The sequence below is a fragment of the Coloeus monedula genome, assembly GCF_965178545.1.
Source record: "Coloeus monedula genome assembly, chromosome: 3".
In the NCBI taxonomy this organism is placed as follows: Eukaryota; Metazoa; Chordata; class Aves; order Passeriformes; family Corvidae; genus Coloeus; species Coloeus monedula.
In genome coordinates this window covers 21,204,200-21,224,362 of record NC_138783.1, presented here as the reverse complement: position 1 = coordinate 21,224,362, position 20,163 = coordinate 21,204,200, and the positions used below count along the sequence as shown (strand labels likewise).

The 20,163-nt window shown below is 36.5% G+C and overlaps 1 protein-coding gene across 18 annotated transcripts in view; it reads right to left on the bottom strand.

The window, feature by feature from the left end:
- The window catches only part of ABI3BP (ABI family member 3 binding protein), a 141,202-nt gene that overhangs the window by 105,760 nt on the left and 15,279 nt on the right, over window positions 1-20,163 (bottom strand). For all 18 annotated transcript variants that reach the window (XM_082277469.1, XM_082277483.1, XM_082277486.1 and 15 more), the window contains exons 2-4: window positions 14,678-14,857; window positions 5,517-5,585; window positions 3,439-3,571 (exon numbers count right to left, since the gene is read on the bottom strand). In XM_082277469.1, the coding sequence (XP_082133595.1) occupies window positions 3,439-3,571; window positions 5,517-5,585; window positions 14,678-14,857 (382 nt within the window). The remainder of the gene's footprint in view (window positions 1-3,438; window positions 3,572-5,516; window positions 5,586-14,677; window positions 14,858-20,163) is intronic.

Here is a 20,163-nt window from a genome sequence, read left to right as displayed (position 1 = left end):
TTTCCTTCCTAAAGGACTGAAGGTCAAAGTCCACATTTTTTGAACCCCAACTACAGAGATGTTCTAATCAAAGCAAATACAAAGAAAAAAATCTACAGAGTATTCTCTCTTTTCCAGACTTAGATGGAGAGTAAATGTAGCCCCAGTGCTTTTCTTCTGACAGATCTGTCCACTAATACTTGTTTGAACACAAATAGGCAGAGAGGGAACAAACCTTTCTACTCTCTTAGAAATAATAAAAAGAATTGAACATGGCTGTGCAGCAGGATATCATGACTTTGCCATCTTCCCTCATCAACTACCTCCCACTGGCGTTAGAAAAGAGGATGCTGAGAAAGGTTCCACCAACTGCGCTTTCTGGTGTTGTGTAGTTTCCATCAGTTACATAAAACTAATCAATTGAGGTTTTTGATTTAGATATTTTTGTTTTTTCATTCTAGTGCTAAGGGTCTGATGAGACATAATGGTCACTTCAAGAATGCTTCAAAATTTCAGCTTTCATTTTTGGGCCACAAAAATGGCAGTGAATACCTTTGCTTCAACAAGGGATTAGCATTTGGGGTTATCTTGAAGGAAATACGTAGCATTCTATTGCCTTATGCTCTTAAGCTCTCGAGAGTTTAACCAAAAGAATGTTTTGTTGAAAAACATCACAAGTAAATAAGTAAATATTTTTCATTGGAGCTTCTTAAAAACTTCATGTATACAGAAGACTGCTATGTGCCCTCAAGAAGCAAGCAATAACTTCATGGAAGCAGCAAAAGATAGTAATGCTCTTTGAGAACATGGCACCTCTTATTCCAAACTCGTTTTCTCACAGAACCAGATCTTCTAAGGAATATCCCACAGAGGTCAAACTTGCACTAGAGAAATCTTGGCCAGCAGAACTGAGCTATCCCACGTGGATTCTATTTTCTGACTCAGTAACAGATTGAAATAACTTTTATTATGCAACATTTGTACAAAAGCCTAACATCCACATGGAGATGGTAAAATCAGAGGCCGAGAACAGTGACTGTTTCAGGTCATATAGAGTGACAAATTTAAATCTTGGTGGGATATTTACTGACAGAACTGAGTTAAGAGGTCACGACTGCTATGAACTGCCAATGACAAAGATTAGAGGTTAGCCACTAACAGCAGTCTCGAGGATGATTAACAGTAATTGCAGCATGTCACAGTAAGGAGAATGTGCCAGATGAAAAAGGATCAAGTCAGGCAGACTGCCCCTGAAACAGATTGAAATGTCAGTGAATCTGTTACGTACTCTAACTCTTCTACTTTTATTACAATGCTAACTTGCTAAGAATGGGCTACTTCCTATTTTTTTCTTATTGCACATTATCAACAGTCATTCAAATGATTATCATAAATTAATAGTTTTTCTTCTACACACTGGCTAGAAGTATATATGGATCTAATCTCTCTTAGAATTCTAGATATACACACGAGGGTCATGTGGACAACTGTTCTCATCATTTATACAAATCACAAGCACTTTGGTCCAGTAATGGTAAAATAAATAAGAGCACCACTAAAGTGACTTTTTTCTTTCTTCATTAACTTCATTGTTATGCTTGATTGCAAAACAGAAATCTGCTTATAGGTATATAACCATACTTTGATAAGATCACTTGTAATTTGATTTAAATATTTTTAAACTAGCTTCTCCTGTCTGACAATATTTCACTAAAATGGAGTGCACATTAAAAGTAAGTCCTGAGAGGAATACATCAGAATATATTCTAGACATAGCAAGACACAAGTAGCACACTCAAAAGCCCTAACTCAAAAATTATGTTAAAAACTTTGTTCAAACTTTGAGTCAATGAATATCCAGCAAGAAAATTCAGCTACTCAGGAGAAAACACAGAAGTGATGAAGGCATGGTGGTGGATACCACTTGCCTTGAATTTCCAGGTGGATTAATACAGGATATAGGCTTCTCCTGAAGTGTTCTTCCTTCCCACTGTACAATGGGGTGCTGCAACACTGGTGCTGACACATCACATAAAGATAAATTCCTTGGTAAAAATGGTGCTAAAATCACTATGTCAGAACACTTTATAAGCTTGTCCAAGATCAGCTCATTTCTTCAGTTTCTCACAGTAGGAAAATATTTGCTTCTTTCTTGATTGAAAGAGCAAAATCTAAGCCTAAACCAACTTTTATTTCTACTGAAGAAAAATCTGATCAAATTTCATCTTTGGACATTTACTAACATTCCATAACTGTTTCCTAACAAACATTATCATTTTTTCAATAGTGTTTGAAATTCTGGTTGGTGATGAAGATCCAAATTTTTTCATGAGAAATTTCTTATGCTTGAAAAGGATTAGTCCTTTTGTGAAGTACGAAACTTTTGTAAGGTATGGAAAGGTCCTCCTGACTACATGGGATGTTTTTTTAACATAACCTATGTTTGGCATCCAGTTTAATCATGTCAGCTAGAGTTTTCGTATGAACACCAAAGTAAGAAAATTCAATTCTAAATTAGACAGCTACAAATTGGACAATACTAGATAGGTAAAGCAAATGTTCTATAATGCAATATGCAAAAATAATAATGAAAAAAAAAAAAAGTGCGCATTTAAAACCCAAAAAGTAACAGTTGCAAAACAGATGTAGATGCATCCCATGGGTGCACAATGCTTCTTTTTAGTTTTACAAAGCACTGCTGACTAGAATAGAGCTTCACACAATGTAAATGAAGGTAAAAAAATTTCTTCTGTTGTCGAGGAAGAATATGAAGAGAACACAAAAAGACAAAGTAGGGAAAACATCTATAGTAACAATTTAAACAATTTTATTCATCTGCCAAGGGCTGAATAAATAATGATAGTGCACTTAATTGAGAAGCTCTTCTGCACGATGACTTCTCTTGAAGCTTCTACTTGGTGAGTCTTCCTGAGTTTCCCACCTACTGTGCCACCCAGTAAATGCCAAAAATATTGACATAGAAGAGATCCTCTTTTACTTACAACAGAAAATTTATGAAAGCTGTACTGTATCAATAGCAGGAAAGCAGTTTTGGTGATAAGACAAAATAGAGGAAACAAAAATCAAATGGCGTTAAAACAAGGCATCATTCCCCCACCTCAGCACAACAAAAGACTTCTTTTACTCTTGTTCACTCAGCTCTAAAGTAAAATATTTCCTGTGATTTAACAAAGTTTCAATTTATCAGATAAGAAATTAAGGTAGAGCCAAGGCCATTGGTTTAAGAACAAAGGATCTAGTGTCAATAGCAAGATTTGTAATTCAGCATGTAGACATCTGACTAAACTGCTGTCAAGTAGATTTGCAAAGCACTAATGTGAGCAAATGAGAAAACTTACTTCACATTCAGAGCTATTGTTTACAACATTTTAATTTCCACTGTAAAATTTATCTTAATTACAGCAGAGAGCTGCACCCCATCTTTTTCTGTTTTGTTACCTGTCGCTAGCACAGTTACTTGTTGCTGTCCAGTCATGTTGAGGGTTGACTAGGATGCCCCAAGAGAGAAATACAGAGGTTGGGGTGAGAGTGCCAACTACCAGCTGCAGAGGCTTTTGTGTCTTGTTCCGACCTACATAAGAAACACATAAAGTTAATTTCTCTCTCCTGCATTATGTAGAGGAAAGTTTTTGCGATTGGATAATTAAATAAATGAAGATCTAGTTCTCTTGTTAGCTTGAAGGGAAAGGTACAAGAGTTCTCTATTTTTCATGGTTGCTATTTCTAAGATATGATTTACAAAAATGGCAGAGAAGTGTCCATGGTCACTTTTTCAACCTAATGTTCCAGTTAAACCTAATTTTTGAAAATGAATATTTGGTGGTTTAGATATGCTTACTATAAGAATAAGCGATAGGTAGATTAAATTAAGACGTCTGGCTATCTTGGACTACATCACAGAAGACATGAGAGAGTCCAGGACATTAGACAGTCTCCATGGATGTAACAAAAATAGTAATTTCTTGGCAGTTTTCTCAGTAACACTGCAAATATGTCCACACATAATAAATATTTTCTAGAGCATTCTTAAGAGTAAAATAAAACCTACAGAAGTTATTTTGCTTTTAACTGTAGGCAGATCTGAGTCAGTGTCTGTATCTGCAGGATTTTTCTCTTTTGATTACCTACTATATGGAAATCAGCTTTTGCATGATACTGAACTTCAGCTATGCTCTGTATGGAGAAGTACAATTCTTGTGTGGAGAAAGAACTTATTTTAAAGAAAGTTTAAAAGTTAATAGGTGGAAAGGAACAAATGATCTAGAGAAACTCTTTTGAGCCTGTAGTTTACAGACTGCTACATGTCCAAGGAGAATCTCTGGTGTTTGAAAGATGATTAACTATAGAAAATTGATATATTATTTACATCATATTACATACTTCAAAAATCTAAAGGATCTTTACCTTCTCAAAATGTACAGGTGACCAACATTTCTTGGAAGTTTATAAATTACAGATTTGACTAACTTTCTTCTCATGCCTCTTGAAACCAATTATTTCTTCACTTAAAAAGCCCCAGTGACAGTCTGATTTGTATTTTCAATCAATATATGTGTGTACATTTAGAAAGGTGAACCATGTTGGTTTTTACTTTGTTGATGATGAATATGTTGCTACAAAACACACATTAACAAGCAACATATATATGTTGCATTTGAAAGGTAAATCACTTTCCAAAATCTTTCCAGACATACTGTGCTATACCTGGCCAAGAGCAAGAAAAAATTAATCCCAAGTGTAACTAGGAAAAAAATATCATATAATGATCATAGAATAATTTTTGTTCGAAGGGACCTTTAAAGACCATCTAGTCCAAGTCCCCTGCCATGAGCAGGGACATCTTCAACTGGATCAGGTTTCTCAGAGCCCTGTCTGACCTGACCTTGAGTGCTTCCAGGACAGGTCATCAGTTTATTTTTTGCAACAGTCCAGTGATCCTGAAAGAAGTCTCCATATTTAAGTATGGAATTAAGTCTCCTTATTAAAGTAAGGAATTCAGAACTAACAGTATTAATGACATGATTAAGGGCATATAGAAAGACTTTAAAACAGATCAGAATAAAATTCAGATTTCTACTCTGCTGTGTATAGTTTCAACCAGAAATATCCCTCTTTCCATCAGCAAGCTTAGCAGTAGTATTGATACAGAGATAGAGACAGACAGACACACACACACTATGATTTTCCAATGAGAAACAAAGAGCATTAACATGTCTATGGATGAAAGAATCCTTACTTGTAGTTTGGGAAGAATAACTTTAATGTCTTTAATAATCAGAAATTAGTGTTCTAAATTTATGCAAAAAATCTTTAGGTACATCTTCATGTTTTGAACACCATACGAGTGACTAATTACTGACTAGGAATTAGTGTCCTACATTTTACCTTTCCACATATAGAATTTGTGCATTCCCGTCAGATGAATACAGGTAGAAATACCTTTTCAGAGAAACCCAGTCAAAGGTTCTGTTTTCTTTCAAATATTTTAAGAAAGAGATGGAGTAATATTAAAATACCTGAACAAGATTTCTTGTTATTTGAAACACGTGCTGGTCTTACTGAAACCAAGTACCGTGGCTCTGCATCTGCAAATGAATAAAAGAGCAATTATTACAGATGTGCTAGAGATTAATCTGAAATTAATAAGAAAAAGTCAAATAGTCAGTGAATGCTTGACACGTTATCCAATCTTTGTGATCTGTTTTCTTTAAAATGTATTGAGTTCAAAATAATAAATGCTTCCATTAAAACAAGGTTGAGATGTTTATTTTAGTTTGGGGAATTCCTCTTCCGAAATAAGATTTTCCCTTTGTCTTAAAACCAGATGTCAGGGATTTCTGCCCTTCTTAATTATTTAAAACCAATTCTCTCTGAGCTGCAACATGAGAGAAGTTGTCATAGGAGATTCCAGCGAGACATCCATGGGTAGAATTTGGCTCACCATATACTGACCAAAATTATTTTTACCATAGCTTTTAGAAAATAGGATTACTCTACGTAAAATTCTTATTGTAGTTTAGATACATTTACCTAAATGTATAACTACAGATGAGAGACTAAATTTCCTGCATATATCAGTGTAACAAGCACCTTGAATTCTACCACCTGAACAGAACCACTAAGATACCATTAAATTTCCCCTTACACTCAGATTTCTGTAAAGAGAGAGAAAGGAAAAGCAGTACCAAATAAAATCCAAAGCTTGCTGTACTACTGAAAAGGCACTGCCAGTGGCAAGGGAAACCACTCCAACTTGACTTCACTGATTTTATGCATTTAAATCACTGGAAACCCATACTATGGGTGTACTTTAATTGTTTAATTATTCTTTTTAAATGGGTTTCATCTGAACCCAATAGCCAAGATAAGCATTGAAAACAGCTGTTCAGAACAGTGTGGAAAAAAGTATTAGTTAAAAAAAAGGAACTCCAAAGTGCAAAAGGAACCCCAAAGTGTAAATACATACTCGTTTACAAAATGTTTTTTAATATTTGGAGGGGTACACAAGTATGGGACCTGTGTAACCATCTGGACATTTTTTGTATTGAGACTGAAAACTAGAAATAAGCAACACTTTAAAATAATTTGGTTTCCCTCTATTTAAACCCAGTTTTCTGCTCTGCATTTATGCCCACTTGTGAGACTGTTATAACTCGCAACATATTCAACAGGATTATTTTAAAGCATGACCTTGAAATTTTGAGAACTACAAAGCCAGTCTTCAAAGCTCTAAAAATTTAGGAGTTCATCAGTAAAATGTCCAAGAATTGTGAGAGAAAGTTATTCAAATACTTTGAAACATTTTTTCCCTGCTCCATAAATGGAAAAATTAATTCTGGCTGAAAGCTGAAATTACTTGTGTAGCAGTATATGAAATAGATTAACTGCTAAACAAAATTCGGCAAAAAACAAAGACTGTTAATGCCTCACTGGACATCTCAGCTACAAAACCTGGCAGTTTTCAGGATTCATTAGTTCTAGCAGGTGTTTTTTTTTCTCTAACAAAATGTTCTCTATGGAAATATTTTTGCTGTTCATTAAGCTTTATTTTGGTGGATTTAACAAATGTTGCCTTAACAAAGAATACAACGCATTCTCATTTTGCAGGGAATTCATGGCTCTTCTGACCGTAATACAAGCTACAGAAGGAAGTATTTAGGAAAGCAGGCTGAGGCTAGATGCTGAGAGAGTGCTGTTATAGAAAGGGTAGGTTTAAAAAGTAGCACTTCTTTAGAACCACTGAATTTAAGACAATATTATGAAAATTATAACTGAAATCAGAATATGAAATTGTTAAACAAGTCTGTTCAATATCTGAAATACAACAATAAATTTCTGATCTGTACTTAACAAAAGATATATCTTGATTTAGAAATATTATTCCATTCCTGAGCAGAACCACCCATGCTACTATATAGATGTTAACAGTAGAGCAACTGTAATTTAAGTTAAATTCATTGGTTTGATGTACAGTATCAAAGCATTATGCATGGACTGGAGGACACATGTCTTGAAATGCTTTCACTCTGGGCAGATATACATTCTATATCCAAGGCACCTGAATTTAAAAAATGCAGAGAGCTTTTTCAATATCATATAATGAGCCCTGACTTACTAGAAATGGGAGTTCTTTCTTAGTCTTCCACAGCAATTCAACATTTCTTTTAATAAGTTCAGAAGGCTACTGAGTTTTCACACTGATTCAGTCTTCTTGCTGAGAAATATGACTATCAGTCATTATCACAATGCTGAAATCATCTGATGCTACCATGACTCAATTCATTTTCAGGGCGTTAAAACATTGCCTCACCCATGTATTAAATTCTGTCAAGTTACAGGAAATGTTTCACGATAATCTGTGTTCTTTTATGATGCCTATATATTCATAATCCATTCCACAGATCCATGCCTATAAGAAACAGGAATCTTGGGGAGAGGTGAGTAAAACAGGAAAAGAAAATGAAAATTCTGTGAAATACCAGAACTTAAATAAAACTATAGTTTACCTTGCACTAATTCATCTTATATGCTTAAGAGATAAATTGCTGAAATTAGAGGTAGGTAGGAAAATGTGACTGTCAGTTATAAAAATATGGGTGTTTGACTGGATGTAATTATGAATTGCAGAATATATCAACTATTTACATGAAAATATATTTGAGAAGCTCATTTGAAAAGTAAAATTATAAGCTCAAGTAAAAGCAAATTACACCACAGAGTACAGGCAATCCTGTTTGCAACAGAATATTTCTTATTTTCTTTGAACTGCATTTAGTAAGAAAAGGGCAGTTACATGACTAAGGTCAACATTGAAACGTCTGGACATGGATGCATGAATCCAACATCTGGCTCCAAAAATCATTTCAATATTAATCAGTATATAACAGAGACATATATGATAAAGATACAAGATAGAGTTCTGCCTTTCTCTCATCTGTGAGGACCCACAGTCTCATAAATGAAGGATCCCTACAAACCAATGCAAGCTTTAACAAGTAAAGTTTGAAATACATTAGCAGATTTGCTATGAAAACCTTAGCAGCTCCTTGATGCCACAAGGATAACACCTTGTGATAACACATTCTTGGAGGGCTGCTACTCTAAGACCACTTGTTTGAACCTATTACTGTCTAACCCCCTTTATTAAGGCTAGAACAACAAATACCTTGCCTAAGAGCTCCTTTCAGATCAGAAATAAAGCCCAAATAGTGACCACCTTCAATTCTTGAACCACAAAATACTCTAGGAAAACGTCCACATGTACCAGAGAAGTGCTACTTGATAAATCCATGCCTAATTCTTAGTGATGTAATTCTCCCAAACATGTGCTATTATATTAATAAATAAAATTTTTAAAAGAAAAAAGCTTGTATTGCACACCTTTACAGCTTATGAAGATGAATGTAACAGAATGTAACAAAAATACATGCCACTGACATATCAGATTAACATAGGAGAACACTTCCATTTGCCATGAGCTAGGCTATCAAATCAGTGGCAGCAGGCAACTAACACACTACAAAATGCTAGGAAATTCTGCTTTTGTTCAAGCACACTATTCAGGGCCCAGCCAATATGCACGTGAAAGCAAAACAATGTAAGAATGAACTGACTGATGAACTTAGAATAAATCTTAAAATAGTGTTACAAATGTATCATTAGAATTCATAGACCACTGAATTCAGAAATCAAAACAAAGAAATTTTTTGGCTTCAGGCTGCAAATCCTTAATCTGTAATTGGGGATTGCTAAAGATTTACCATGGGATGTTGCTAAGGGCAAAGGTGGAGGAAGAGGAGGATAGAAGGTATAGTAGTGTAACAAGCATGGGAAAAGACAGAGAAGTGGGACAAAAAGGCTGGCATGAATGAACCCATTGCTGATCAATGCACTTGTCTGGAGGAAGGGGTATCTGCTGACCTCCTCCAGGTCCTCCCTTCCACTAGGCTCAGCTAACACTAGCAATGAGAACCTGGTTTCTGGTAAATTAGCAGGAGGCAACATAATGCTGAATTACCATTCACATTATTTGGCATCTTGAAAAGCATGGAGCTAATACATCTGAGAATTTCTGGTATTTGATCAGATATAAGAAGCTGCACAGCAAGATCTTTCAGCTAAGCACTGATCCCTGAATTGCACTTTTTAAAATGTGTTCAAGTTGGTAATAGAATGCTTTCATATATATACATAAACACAAAATTCTCCCACCACTTATTGGGATTGTTATAAAGCAGGATTACCAATACATTCTCTTACACTGTACAGTCTTGTTCAAGAAAAGGAAAAGTAAAAGCATTGCACAACTTTGATCTGGTTTTAGAAACTGAAAGGGAAATTAATTTTGTTCACTGTGTTAAGTAATTGCTGTTCATTCTTACAACACTCTCCTGTCTCCACCCAATTTTTTGGGTTTCTCCAACAGTATCAACAATTTCTAGGAGGCTGGCTTGCAATCTTCCTAGCCAAGTTAGAAAAGACTAACACAGATTTCTTAAGCAAATAGTCTTTCCTTACAAGTCAGGAAGACTGAAAAAATTAAGATCAAGGTTTAAGACAAGCCCAGAGCTTTTGGATGGGTCTGTTCACCTTTTCATTAGTCTAGCTGAATTAATACCTTGATATATTTTGGCACTATCTGAATAGCTTTCATGACCAATAATAATGTTGTTTACTGTCACATAAGTACACAAAGTACACTCAGCACAAAATACATCTGGTGTCCTGATAAAGAGGCATAAATCTTGGAAACAAACTTTGCTGCTGCCTTGTCATTGTCATTTACCCTTCAAAATGATTCAGATCATTCTACTAGTGCATGAAGCTGCTCAAGACTTTGTTGCCAGCACAAACTCATTACAAGTCCAGGAAATCCAATAGAATCCTTTTCTCTTTGCACATGCCCCTCTGCAGGCAGATCCCAATTTATGGATAATGTTATGCAATTGCTGCCTCAGTTACTATACAATTTGCAAAACAAAGGCAAACCAGATATTTTAAGATAAGAATCACTGCAGTGAGGTGCTGAATATTTTAATGGATGAAACGTAGGTGAATGTCACACTTCATACAAAGCCATGTATCTCTCCTGAAAATCCTTGGAAAGGTCATATCCTTATAAATTTCTTTAAAATATATATCCACCTATAGACACATAATTTTATAAATTAATACATCTGCTGACTTCAAGCTTCCCATTAACAGGATCATAAGAGGTGTGTGACCCAGCAGAAAAGCTGACAATAAATTTCATTTTAATCTACAATGGCTGGGTTGGAAATATGGAATTTTTGGGCCTTGGAAACCTACATTGTGTATATTGTGTCATCCTCCATATTCCAGTTCCAACTGGGGACAATTATCCCAAACAGAATACCAATTATGCTGCTCCATTAACAAAACCAGGGATGCAGAGCTAAATCAAGGAAATGTGGAAATGTCTGCAAGGCACTTCATTCTACCTAGTAGAGCTATACTCCTCGTTAGAAAGGACAAATTATATTTGAAGGGATTGATGCATTTTAGGAAGAGATTAATGATTTATATGTGAAGTCTGTGTGTTTTCTTTCATTGGCCTAATAGATAAACTAATGAAATTTTTTTTTTTTTGAGTAGGGTCTATGGCTGATTACATATATGTAAGTTTTTTCCTTAAAAGTCTTCACAGAATAAACAATTTTAATACTACTAGAACCAGATCCACCTTCACGGATCTTCCATTCTCATGGATCTAATCACTCCCTCAGGAGATTATATTCCACAGCAATGTTCCTTAATGCATTAGAAAAACACACCTTTTAGAGACTAACAAATGCCCTTAAATCTCCATTTTTAATCTTTACCTTTCAGCTACAAACCAATTTAAGGTTGTGATCATAGTCCCTAAATTGACTGGGAAAGGAATTCTCTTTCCATGAACCATTAAAACTGACAAGAAAGGAGGAAACATTAAATTGTATTTGTCTTGATCTAAATAGACCACTATGACTTTTCATATTTGGGAACCACTTCCTCCACATCCTGTTCAATAAAAGCCTCACCCACCACTGTTCAGGGAAGCCTGTAAACTCACCTGATTTCTGTAAAATTCAGGTAAGTCAAAGCATGAGAGGACCAAGAAGGAGTTCTCAGGGCAAAAATGAATGGTTTTTGTACAAACCTAGCTGTTCTGACTGTGGAAAAACTTGTGGAACCCACTGAAGACCATTTTCAGAGTGTGCACTTGGATCACTAGAATATGGAATAGACAATGTTGAGTGTGAAATTTAAAAAATACATTGTTCTAATATGAAGAGAAGGTACTAGGCCAACTTCATGACATATGAGATGTACTAGGAGTACAAAGATAATCTAAGATTTTTCAGCAATATGGTCTAGGGGGTTTATGTCTTTGGCACATTCTTGAGAGTAGTTTTATTGTCCCTCTACAACACCTTGGTTTTTCTAAAATCAATATAAAGTGTGTGCTAGAGCTGAGGTCTCTGGCTGCCACAATAAAACTCAATCATTGTTCCTAGAATTAAGAACCATTCTGCAATTCTTCCAGTTTCTGCCAACAACTGATCCTTAAATACGGTGGGGAGGAGGGAGTGTGCTAGCAATCATCTCTGTCTTCATTTCTGCCACACAAGTCACTCTAAAATAGAGCCAAAAGCACAACTGATGTTTATTGCTTTAGCTCGTGTTCCATACACATTTGGAAAGCACAATCAAAGCTGCAGTTTAATGTTGTGTTTAATATTTGTGAAATGGGAAAGATTATGCACTCTCTGCTTCCAATAAACAAGTCCCCAAGGCATAGAATCTAGCCCTAAATCTCTTAACTAAAAGCAACTGCTCCAATAAAATGTAATGGTAATTGCCTTAAATGTTTGCAACTTGAAGAACATATTGCTGATAACTTCTTTTACTCGTGTCTTTTCAAAGATGACATTTTCTGAAGGTTGGAAATGCTTGTCATGGTATCTATATTATGTTGCATTTTGCATGTTTAGTTACTGGACATTCAGAAGTCATAAGCATAGACTTATTGTCACAAGGAAATGGACAACTTGTATAAGCATGAGGGAGATAAAATTTTGAAGTTATTCTCCTTTGAAATAATCATAAAGGAAGAGTAGTCCTCAACATTTTTGCTCTTCCCTCTCCTGATACCCTACAAAAAACGAATATGCATGTGGTTAGTGCTCTGATGTGCTGTAGAACTAAGAAGGTTCCTAGTTTCCAGCCATTAACTACTGCAGTTAAAGCTACAAAATATCAATATACCTTAAATTCCAGGTAACTCTGAGCTTTCAGTTTTCAGTATCGCAATACATTAAGTATTAAAGCTTCTATTAAATAGGAAGAGCAAATTATCTATGCATGATATTACATTTAGCCCTTTTTTTGCTCTTTCCTAGGATCTTAGAGTACCTGAAAAATATTAATCCTCACTACTCATGCAAGAGGCATTGTTATGCCTAATGCACAGTATAGTACAGAAAATCCTGTACATCATTCTTAGTGAACTGATTCAAAAGTTACACATAGGATGAATCAGATAAACCAGACGCAGCTTAAGTCATGTTTATGAAGTCAAACACTGGATTGGTGATGGAATTACAAAGAAATCCCAGGAGTACCAACTCATGAAAAGGAAAGTTAACCTCTGCCACAGTGATCCTATCGGTTTCTAATATCCTAATTATTCTGTGTCTAACATCTTATTTTTTCATTTTTTATTCTGCAGTTTTCAGCCTGGAGCAGACACCCACAATGGCCTTAACTGACCACATCAAAAAGATAGCAATTACTACTCCTATGTGTCCTGGGGTGATGTTATGAAGCTGCTTTATTCCTTAACCATCCGCTCAATGCCCAAGGATGCTCTTTCTTTAAGATGGACTCAGGGGGTGGGACCACGGGACTGAGTGTGGGGCAGTTGAACGGCTCAGCCCAACGGCTCAGGGGGCTCGGCGGGGCTCAGGGCAGGGAGTGTGCCAGGAGTGCTGTGCTGCTTTCCTGGGTTTCCTTTGTGTTCCAGCTAGCTGGGAAAAGGTTCTGTTGGGTTTTATTCTTCCTCTTTTTTCCTTTTCCTTCCCCTTGCCTCATTGCCTCCCTTCCCTCCTCACCGGTCTGGGGAGCCTGCGGGTGCGGCGCCGGCGGGACCGTGGGGTGGCCCCGGCTGGTCCGAGCCCACATGTCTGTTCCCTCTCCGGGAATTTGTTGTATTTTGTTGTATTTTTTTGTATTTTTTTTTCCCCTGTTCTACCCTGTTTTGTTTGTGTGTTAATAAACAGTTTGGTTTCTTTTTCCCACTTTCACTCCTTGTGACCCATTTGTCTCATTGACGGAGGAAAAGGGGAGGAACACTCACTCCGGAATATTTCCTCCTGAAGTCTTATCTCAAAAACTGAGACATATGCTCATGCATCCTTTCCTCCCCCTTGTTTTACACCAAGATCACCAGCACTACAATGATGAAGGTAAATTGATTCATTTCAGGCTAGAAAAGCTTAAAGAAAGCAATAGGAAAATCCTTAGGGATTGAACAGATTTCTCAAAAGGTCAAATCCTGATAAATCAATGTTTTAATAATTTATTTTTTCTCCTCCCTAATCCAGATAACAGAATATAACATTCTTGACATGGTTTAATCTCTTCCATAAAACAGCTTATGGAATTCTGTTGGTAATGTCTCACATGGAAGTTAGAGGTTAATCCATAACATGTAGTACTGGAGTAGATCCCCACAAGAAGAGGCATCATTTTGATATGAATGTTTCTGTCAAAAGGAATCAACCACACAATTCTCAAGACTGTTTCACTGTGTCTTCTACTCTTTGTTAAAAATATGTAGATCTCCCTTATATTCTACTTTATAGCTGCAACCTTATGCAAACCATCCCATTTGATCCGTGATGTGGTCATATAGCACAGTTTCTCAGTAAAATGAAAATCCCCAAAACAAATACCAGTAAACAAATTTTCCAAACAAAAACTAGTTGTTCTCCTTGAGGGATCTCCTAATTCCACTTTCAACTGAAATTCTTGACAGCAACCTTAAACAAACACAAAGAAACCTTGAGCAACAACACAATAACACAAAAAATTAGGCAAACAAAATGTTCATATTCTCCTCAATCTCTTCCCATAATTCATTACAACAACAGCATGCAAAGCAAATATGTCTTACCAAGTTCTGTTACATAGTTTTTTCCTTCTGAAGGTAAAGGAATGTACTGATTAGAAAGGAAGTTGCTTCCATAGCCCAGGACAAAACCTTCTAGTTTGGTGCTTTGACTTGGTCGAAGATACCTCATGCAAACAGTGTCATCTGTTGCATTGATCTGAACCTTCAGACTCTGCCTTTTCACTGGGGAAAGAGTAAAAAAGAGATCAAAATGCATTACCTAGCAATCATATATTCAGTAATGGAACATGACAATATAGCAATATAGGGCTGTTTAATTTGCTAATAGCATGCAACTGAAAAATTTCTTACAGGTCATGTCTCCTGGAAACCCAGTGTATTTTAAAAAGTGAACTAACAGTCATGTAAAAAAGTGGTTGCCAACATAACTGTTTTTCCACTAGTTTAGCATTATCATTTGCTTTAACATCAACAATTGCAGTAGTAAAACCATGCATGAAGTAAGTGGAAAAAATGCATGTATTTTTTCCTTTAAATGCAAGAGTTATAGTAGTAGTAGCCATATATAGGACCCATAGGTGAAAAAAAGTGCAAGTTTTTGGTTTGATTTTTTTTTGCTTGTTAGTAGAAAATATGAAGTTGTAAAATTAAGTTCATCAGTTAATCACACTCAAAAATTATGGTAGAGGATAAACAGTAACCAGATCCAAATAAAACTTCTACAATTTTTTCCCCCCTATGTTGGGCTGGAAATGTAATTTTGTATTTGGAATTACACCAGGACACCTAACTAACATAAATACTTTACTCAAAACTACGAAGAAACTCTTTTTAAACATTCATTTTTATGCTTTCCAGGGGAACAGCACATAAAGTAAGAAACATCTTGTATTTCCATCTGCAAAAATTTAACTTGCAGCAACAGAGAATGACTTCACAACAGAATTACTAACTTTTTAGGCTACAAGTTGGTGTTTTGGCTTCTTCTCGTTGGGGTAAGGGAGAACTGGCTTTTCCCTTTTCCTTCCTTGGTATGTACAATTTTAATATTCCCTTGTCACAGTTAGGCCTATCATATTTTCAGAACTTTGAATTGCTGGCTTTTCCCCAAACTTACAACACCAGCACCAGACTAGTATATTTTGGGTTATTATTTCTCTTCTCATTCTCAAAATGTAAATTTTTATCCCCAACATATTTTCAGGCATCTGTCCAATTATGAAGGCTGAAATTAATTTGTCAGAAAAAAACAGAACTTTGCAGACAATCATTTTACTTCAGGAACTAAATCCTGAAGAAAAACAATGAGATAAATGATATATAATATATCATTGAATAATAGTGCAGAGTGATACTAAACTTCCCCTTCTCTCTCTTTCTCTCTTTCTCTCTTTCTCTCCCCTTCCCTTCCCTTCCCTTCCCTTCCGCTCAGTAATTGCAGACTAGTATTCAAAGTTCCTCTAGACAACTACATACTGATTCTCTGGTATCACCCCAACATACTCTGCTTCTTTTAGAGAAATTCTAGTGACTAGAGTTGCCAAGAGACCAAAACCCTCACTTTGTTTTAGTAGATGATTTGAGCATCTGCAGTTGTCCGCACACAGAATGTAAAGCCTTAAGCCAACACTTTATGCCTCTTCCCTTTATAGAAAGAAGCGTACAAGTAAAACTGATGGAAAACATCTGCCTCCCTTCCTTTATCTAAAGAGTGATCAAGAAACATCATTCAGCCAGGAAACTGTCACAATTTTCCGAAGGCAACTCTGCCAGGTTCCAGAAGACTGCAAGGCTTCTAGAAAACTAGTTCTCTGGCATTTTCAGCAGTGCAATACCTTCACGGGAAAAAAGGGCAGCAGTTGCTTCCTAATCTCTGTGACATCCTAACTCCTTTATTTTCCCTACACAAGAAGGCTGCAGATGTGCAACTCTGAATACTGACAGGGCTCCAGATAGCACAAACCAGGAAGAAGACACAGCAGACTTCAAATGCCTCTAATGAGCTTAGTAAAGATACTTAGAAAAAAGTGGTGAGAAAATTTAAGATTATTATCTCTGATTGACAGTGAGCTAAATCTGTTGAAATTATAGATTCTTCAAAACCCTAACTTTAGAGAGTTGATCATTATTGAAATTATGGTCTCCTGGTCTCTATCGAGTATTCATGTCTAAGAATAAAATAACACTTACAGTACTTAATTCAAATATGGTAATTTGATTTCCATAATAAATTTATTAATCACTCTCAAAACTGAATTTACCAAAAAAAAAAAATTAGTAAAGATCTATTTAATTTTAAATTTACAATAATTTCACCCTTTCCCCCCGCACAATTGTATTTACATATCTATCAACCAAACTTTACACCAATTTGAAGACTTAATTCTATATCAAGATTAAATTGAACTGGGTCTGATTTCAGTTAGATAGGTAGCATCGCTTATTTGTAAGCAGTCAATTATAGTGACCAAGTGTCTTGATTTTATTAAAGCCTTAAAACTCTCAGTGAGGTTTCTACAATTAGAAAGTTTAAACAGGATCCCAAAACAGTAGTGGCTTTGAGATAAGACCCTTTAGACCTCTTTTTTATAGCTAGTATATCAAAACCACCAAGAGAGCTTTTAAAATCAAAGACAGTTCTGGCAGAAAATAAATAGGAATCATGTATTTTTAAAAAGAGAGAACAAGGCAGAAAAGAAGAAAAGGAGACAAATTTGAAATAAGTTTAAAAAAATCCTTGTCCTCACCACCCTGTCTTGACAGGGCTGGTCCTTTTCCTCTAATTTACTTTTAAGTACAGTGATGGCCTGGATGGCAACAAATATTTCAGAGTCCCTGTAGGGCTTAGGAAAAAACATTAGGAAAAAATTCTTTAGGTTGGAAAAGACCATCAAGATCATCAAGTTCAACCCTAAACCCAGCCCTGCCAAGTCCACAACTAAACCATGTCCCCAACAGCAAAATCTACACACATTTTAAATACCTCCAGGGATGGTGACTCAAACCTGGTCAGTCTGTTCCAATGATTCATGATCCTTTTGGTGAAGATATTTTTCCTAATATCCAATCTAAATCTCCCCTGGCACAACTTGAGGCCATTTGCCCTTGTCCTGTCACCTGTTACTTGGGAAAAGAGGCTGATGCCCACTTGGCCCCTACACCCTCCTGTCAGGTAGTTGTAGAAAGAGATAAGGTCACCCCTGAGCCTCCTTTTCTCCAGCTCCCTCAGCTCCTTGTCATAAGACTTTTGCTCCAGACCCTTCACCAGTTTTGTGGCCTTTCTCTGGACATGCTTCAGCTCCTCAACATCTTTCTTGCAGAGATGGACCCAACATTTAATATAGGATTTGGAATGCAACCTCACCAGTGCCAAGTACAGGGGGGCGACCACTGCTTTAGGCCTCGTGGCCACACTATTGCCAATCCAGGCCAGGCTTCCATTGGCCTTCTTGGCCACCTGGGCACACCCTGGCTCATGTTCAGCTGCTGGCAACCAGCACACCCAGGTCCTTTCTCACCAGACAGCTTTGGGTTATCATGAGCCAGATGCAGGATCCAGCATTTGGCCTTGTTGAAGGTACACAATATCCACAACCTTTCCCTCATCCAGTAAGTGAGTGACCTTGTCATAAGAGGAGATCAGGTTAGGCAAGCAGGAGCTGTCTTTCCTAAAGCCTAACCCAAAGAGCAGCAAAGAGCAAGGCAGACAAATCTCCTTCACTTTAACTTAGCTGCATGTTTTTTCAGGGAAAATAACTGCTAAAGCAACAACACAGATGCCACACTTCATATGACTAAACCACATTCCTGTTCATGGGCTGTGTGCATTCCAGAACCACTGAAAATGAGGGATGAATATTAACTGGTAAAACAATAAATGACCAGTTTCTGGAAGCATATGAACAGCAGTGGAGCAACCAAGGACAAGGAGAGCTCAATCCTACGTGCTGCACAGACACTGCCAATCTAGTCAAGAGAGGGCCATCCTGGAGCAATAAGGATATAAGGACTTCATATAAATTAGCTTGGCAAATGGGGACTGCCCCTAGGAGCACATTAGCAAAATAGATTTCATTTGTGTTGATCTCAGAGTGTTTTGAACAACTACTCAGGAAAGCATTCTCATTCTGAGTAATATGTCTCTTTTAGTCACCACTCAGATAAACATTCATTAAATATAATTGAATGGACAAGGGAAGTAACAGGAACTTCATGGTTATCATACTGTGATAAGAATCTATTTGATTTTGAGAAAATAATTTTGTCGTATTAGGATTTCAGGAGACCTTTTTTCCCTGCATCTCCTTGATGAAAGACTTGAACGATAAACTAGATGCCCTCTAATTCCATTCATTTGTGTCAGTTTTTGGCATTTGTTAGTGAAACTCTGGTCTTAAGTATTTGCATTTATAGTGTAATTCTTTTATATTGAGGCCATTTCCAAATGGCAGATTCTGAGATCCATAGCTACCTCTGAAACACAATCTTTCCCTCCACACTTGCCAACAGAAATTCCACACTGATCTGCAAGTATTCTCTTCAACAAAAGTCAGTTGATGGCCAAGATCGGTAGGAGAAACTGTGCAAAGCACATCTGAAGTAAAAGCACTATGTTAAGTGCATCAGAGCACTTGGAGTGCTGGAATCACTCTAAGGAAAGGAGTCTGCCTATACTGGGAGAGAATGAAAGACAGCTTGATGAATCAGCTGCCTCATAAGAGAACCAGCCACCACCAACTCTTCAGAAAGAGGAAAAGAGCTACCAATGGCCTGAAGAATCCAGCTGGAAGCACCATAGTTTGGCTAGTTGGAATGCATAGGCAACAGGAGACAAAAGCAAAAAAATACTGAAACTTTTAAAAGTCTATATTTACTTTCACTCATACCAGGAGTCTACTGCACACTTTTAAGTGTGCATGGCATCTTGTGATAAAATACAGTCCTATTTTTTGTTTTTATCCATAGAGTGAAGATCCTTGAACTCTGCACTACAAAACTAGAGGGTGAATACAGCTGTACTGTATTACAGCAAATTTGGCTTTGTTGCCAGAATTCCATTTGCCTTACATTGAAACTGTTTGTTTTCCACCGTTTCAAAGATTTTAGGGGCCATGAAGGCAAGACCCAGCACTGCCTCCCAGAGTGCTCGACAAATGAAGTGTGTCTTATGAAAATATATTAGCACCATCTATTTGTAAGCACCACCTCACTGATTCAAATCATTCACAGCAGTGCTTTGATTTTTCTAAATCTGGTGTCATAGTACCACTAGGCAAGTTTTCAATGATAATCTAACACTATGAAAATTTTATTTTCTGCTCTTTTATATTTTTGTGTTTATTTTGGCTGCCAAAAATGGAGAAATATTGGTTGCTTGGCTGCAACCCAAATACAGCTTAAAATGGGAAACATTTAAAAATAGTTCTGTTTCTATGTAGTAGAATAAACAAGACACACTTCTAAAGCAGCCACAACCACAGAATCATGGAATAATTTAGGGTGGAAGGAACTTCTGTAAGTCATCTAGT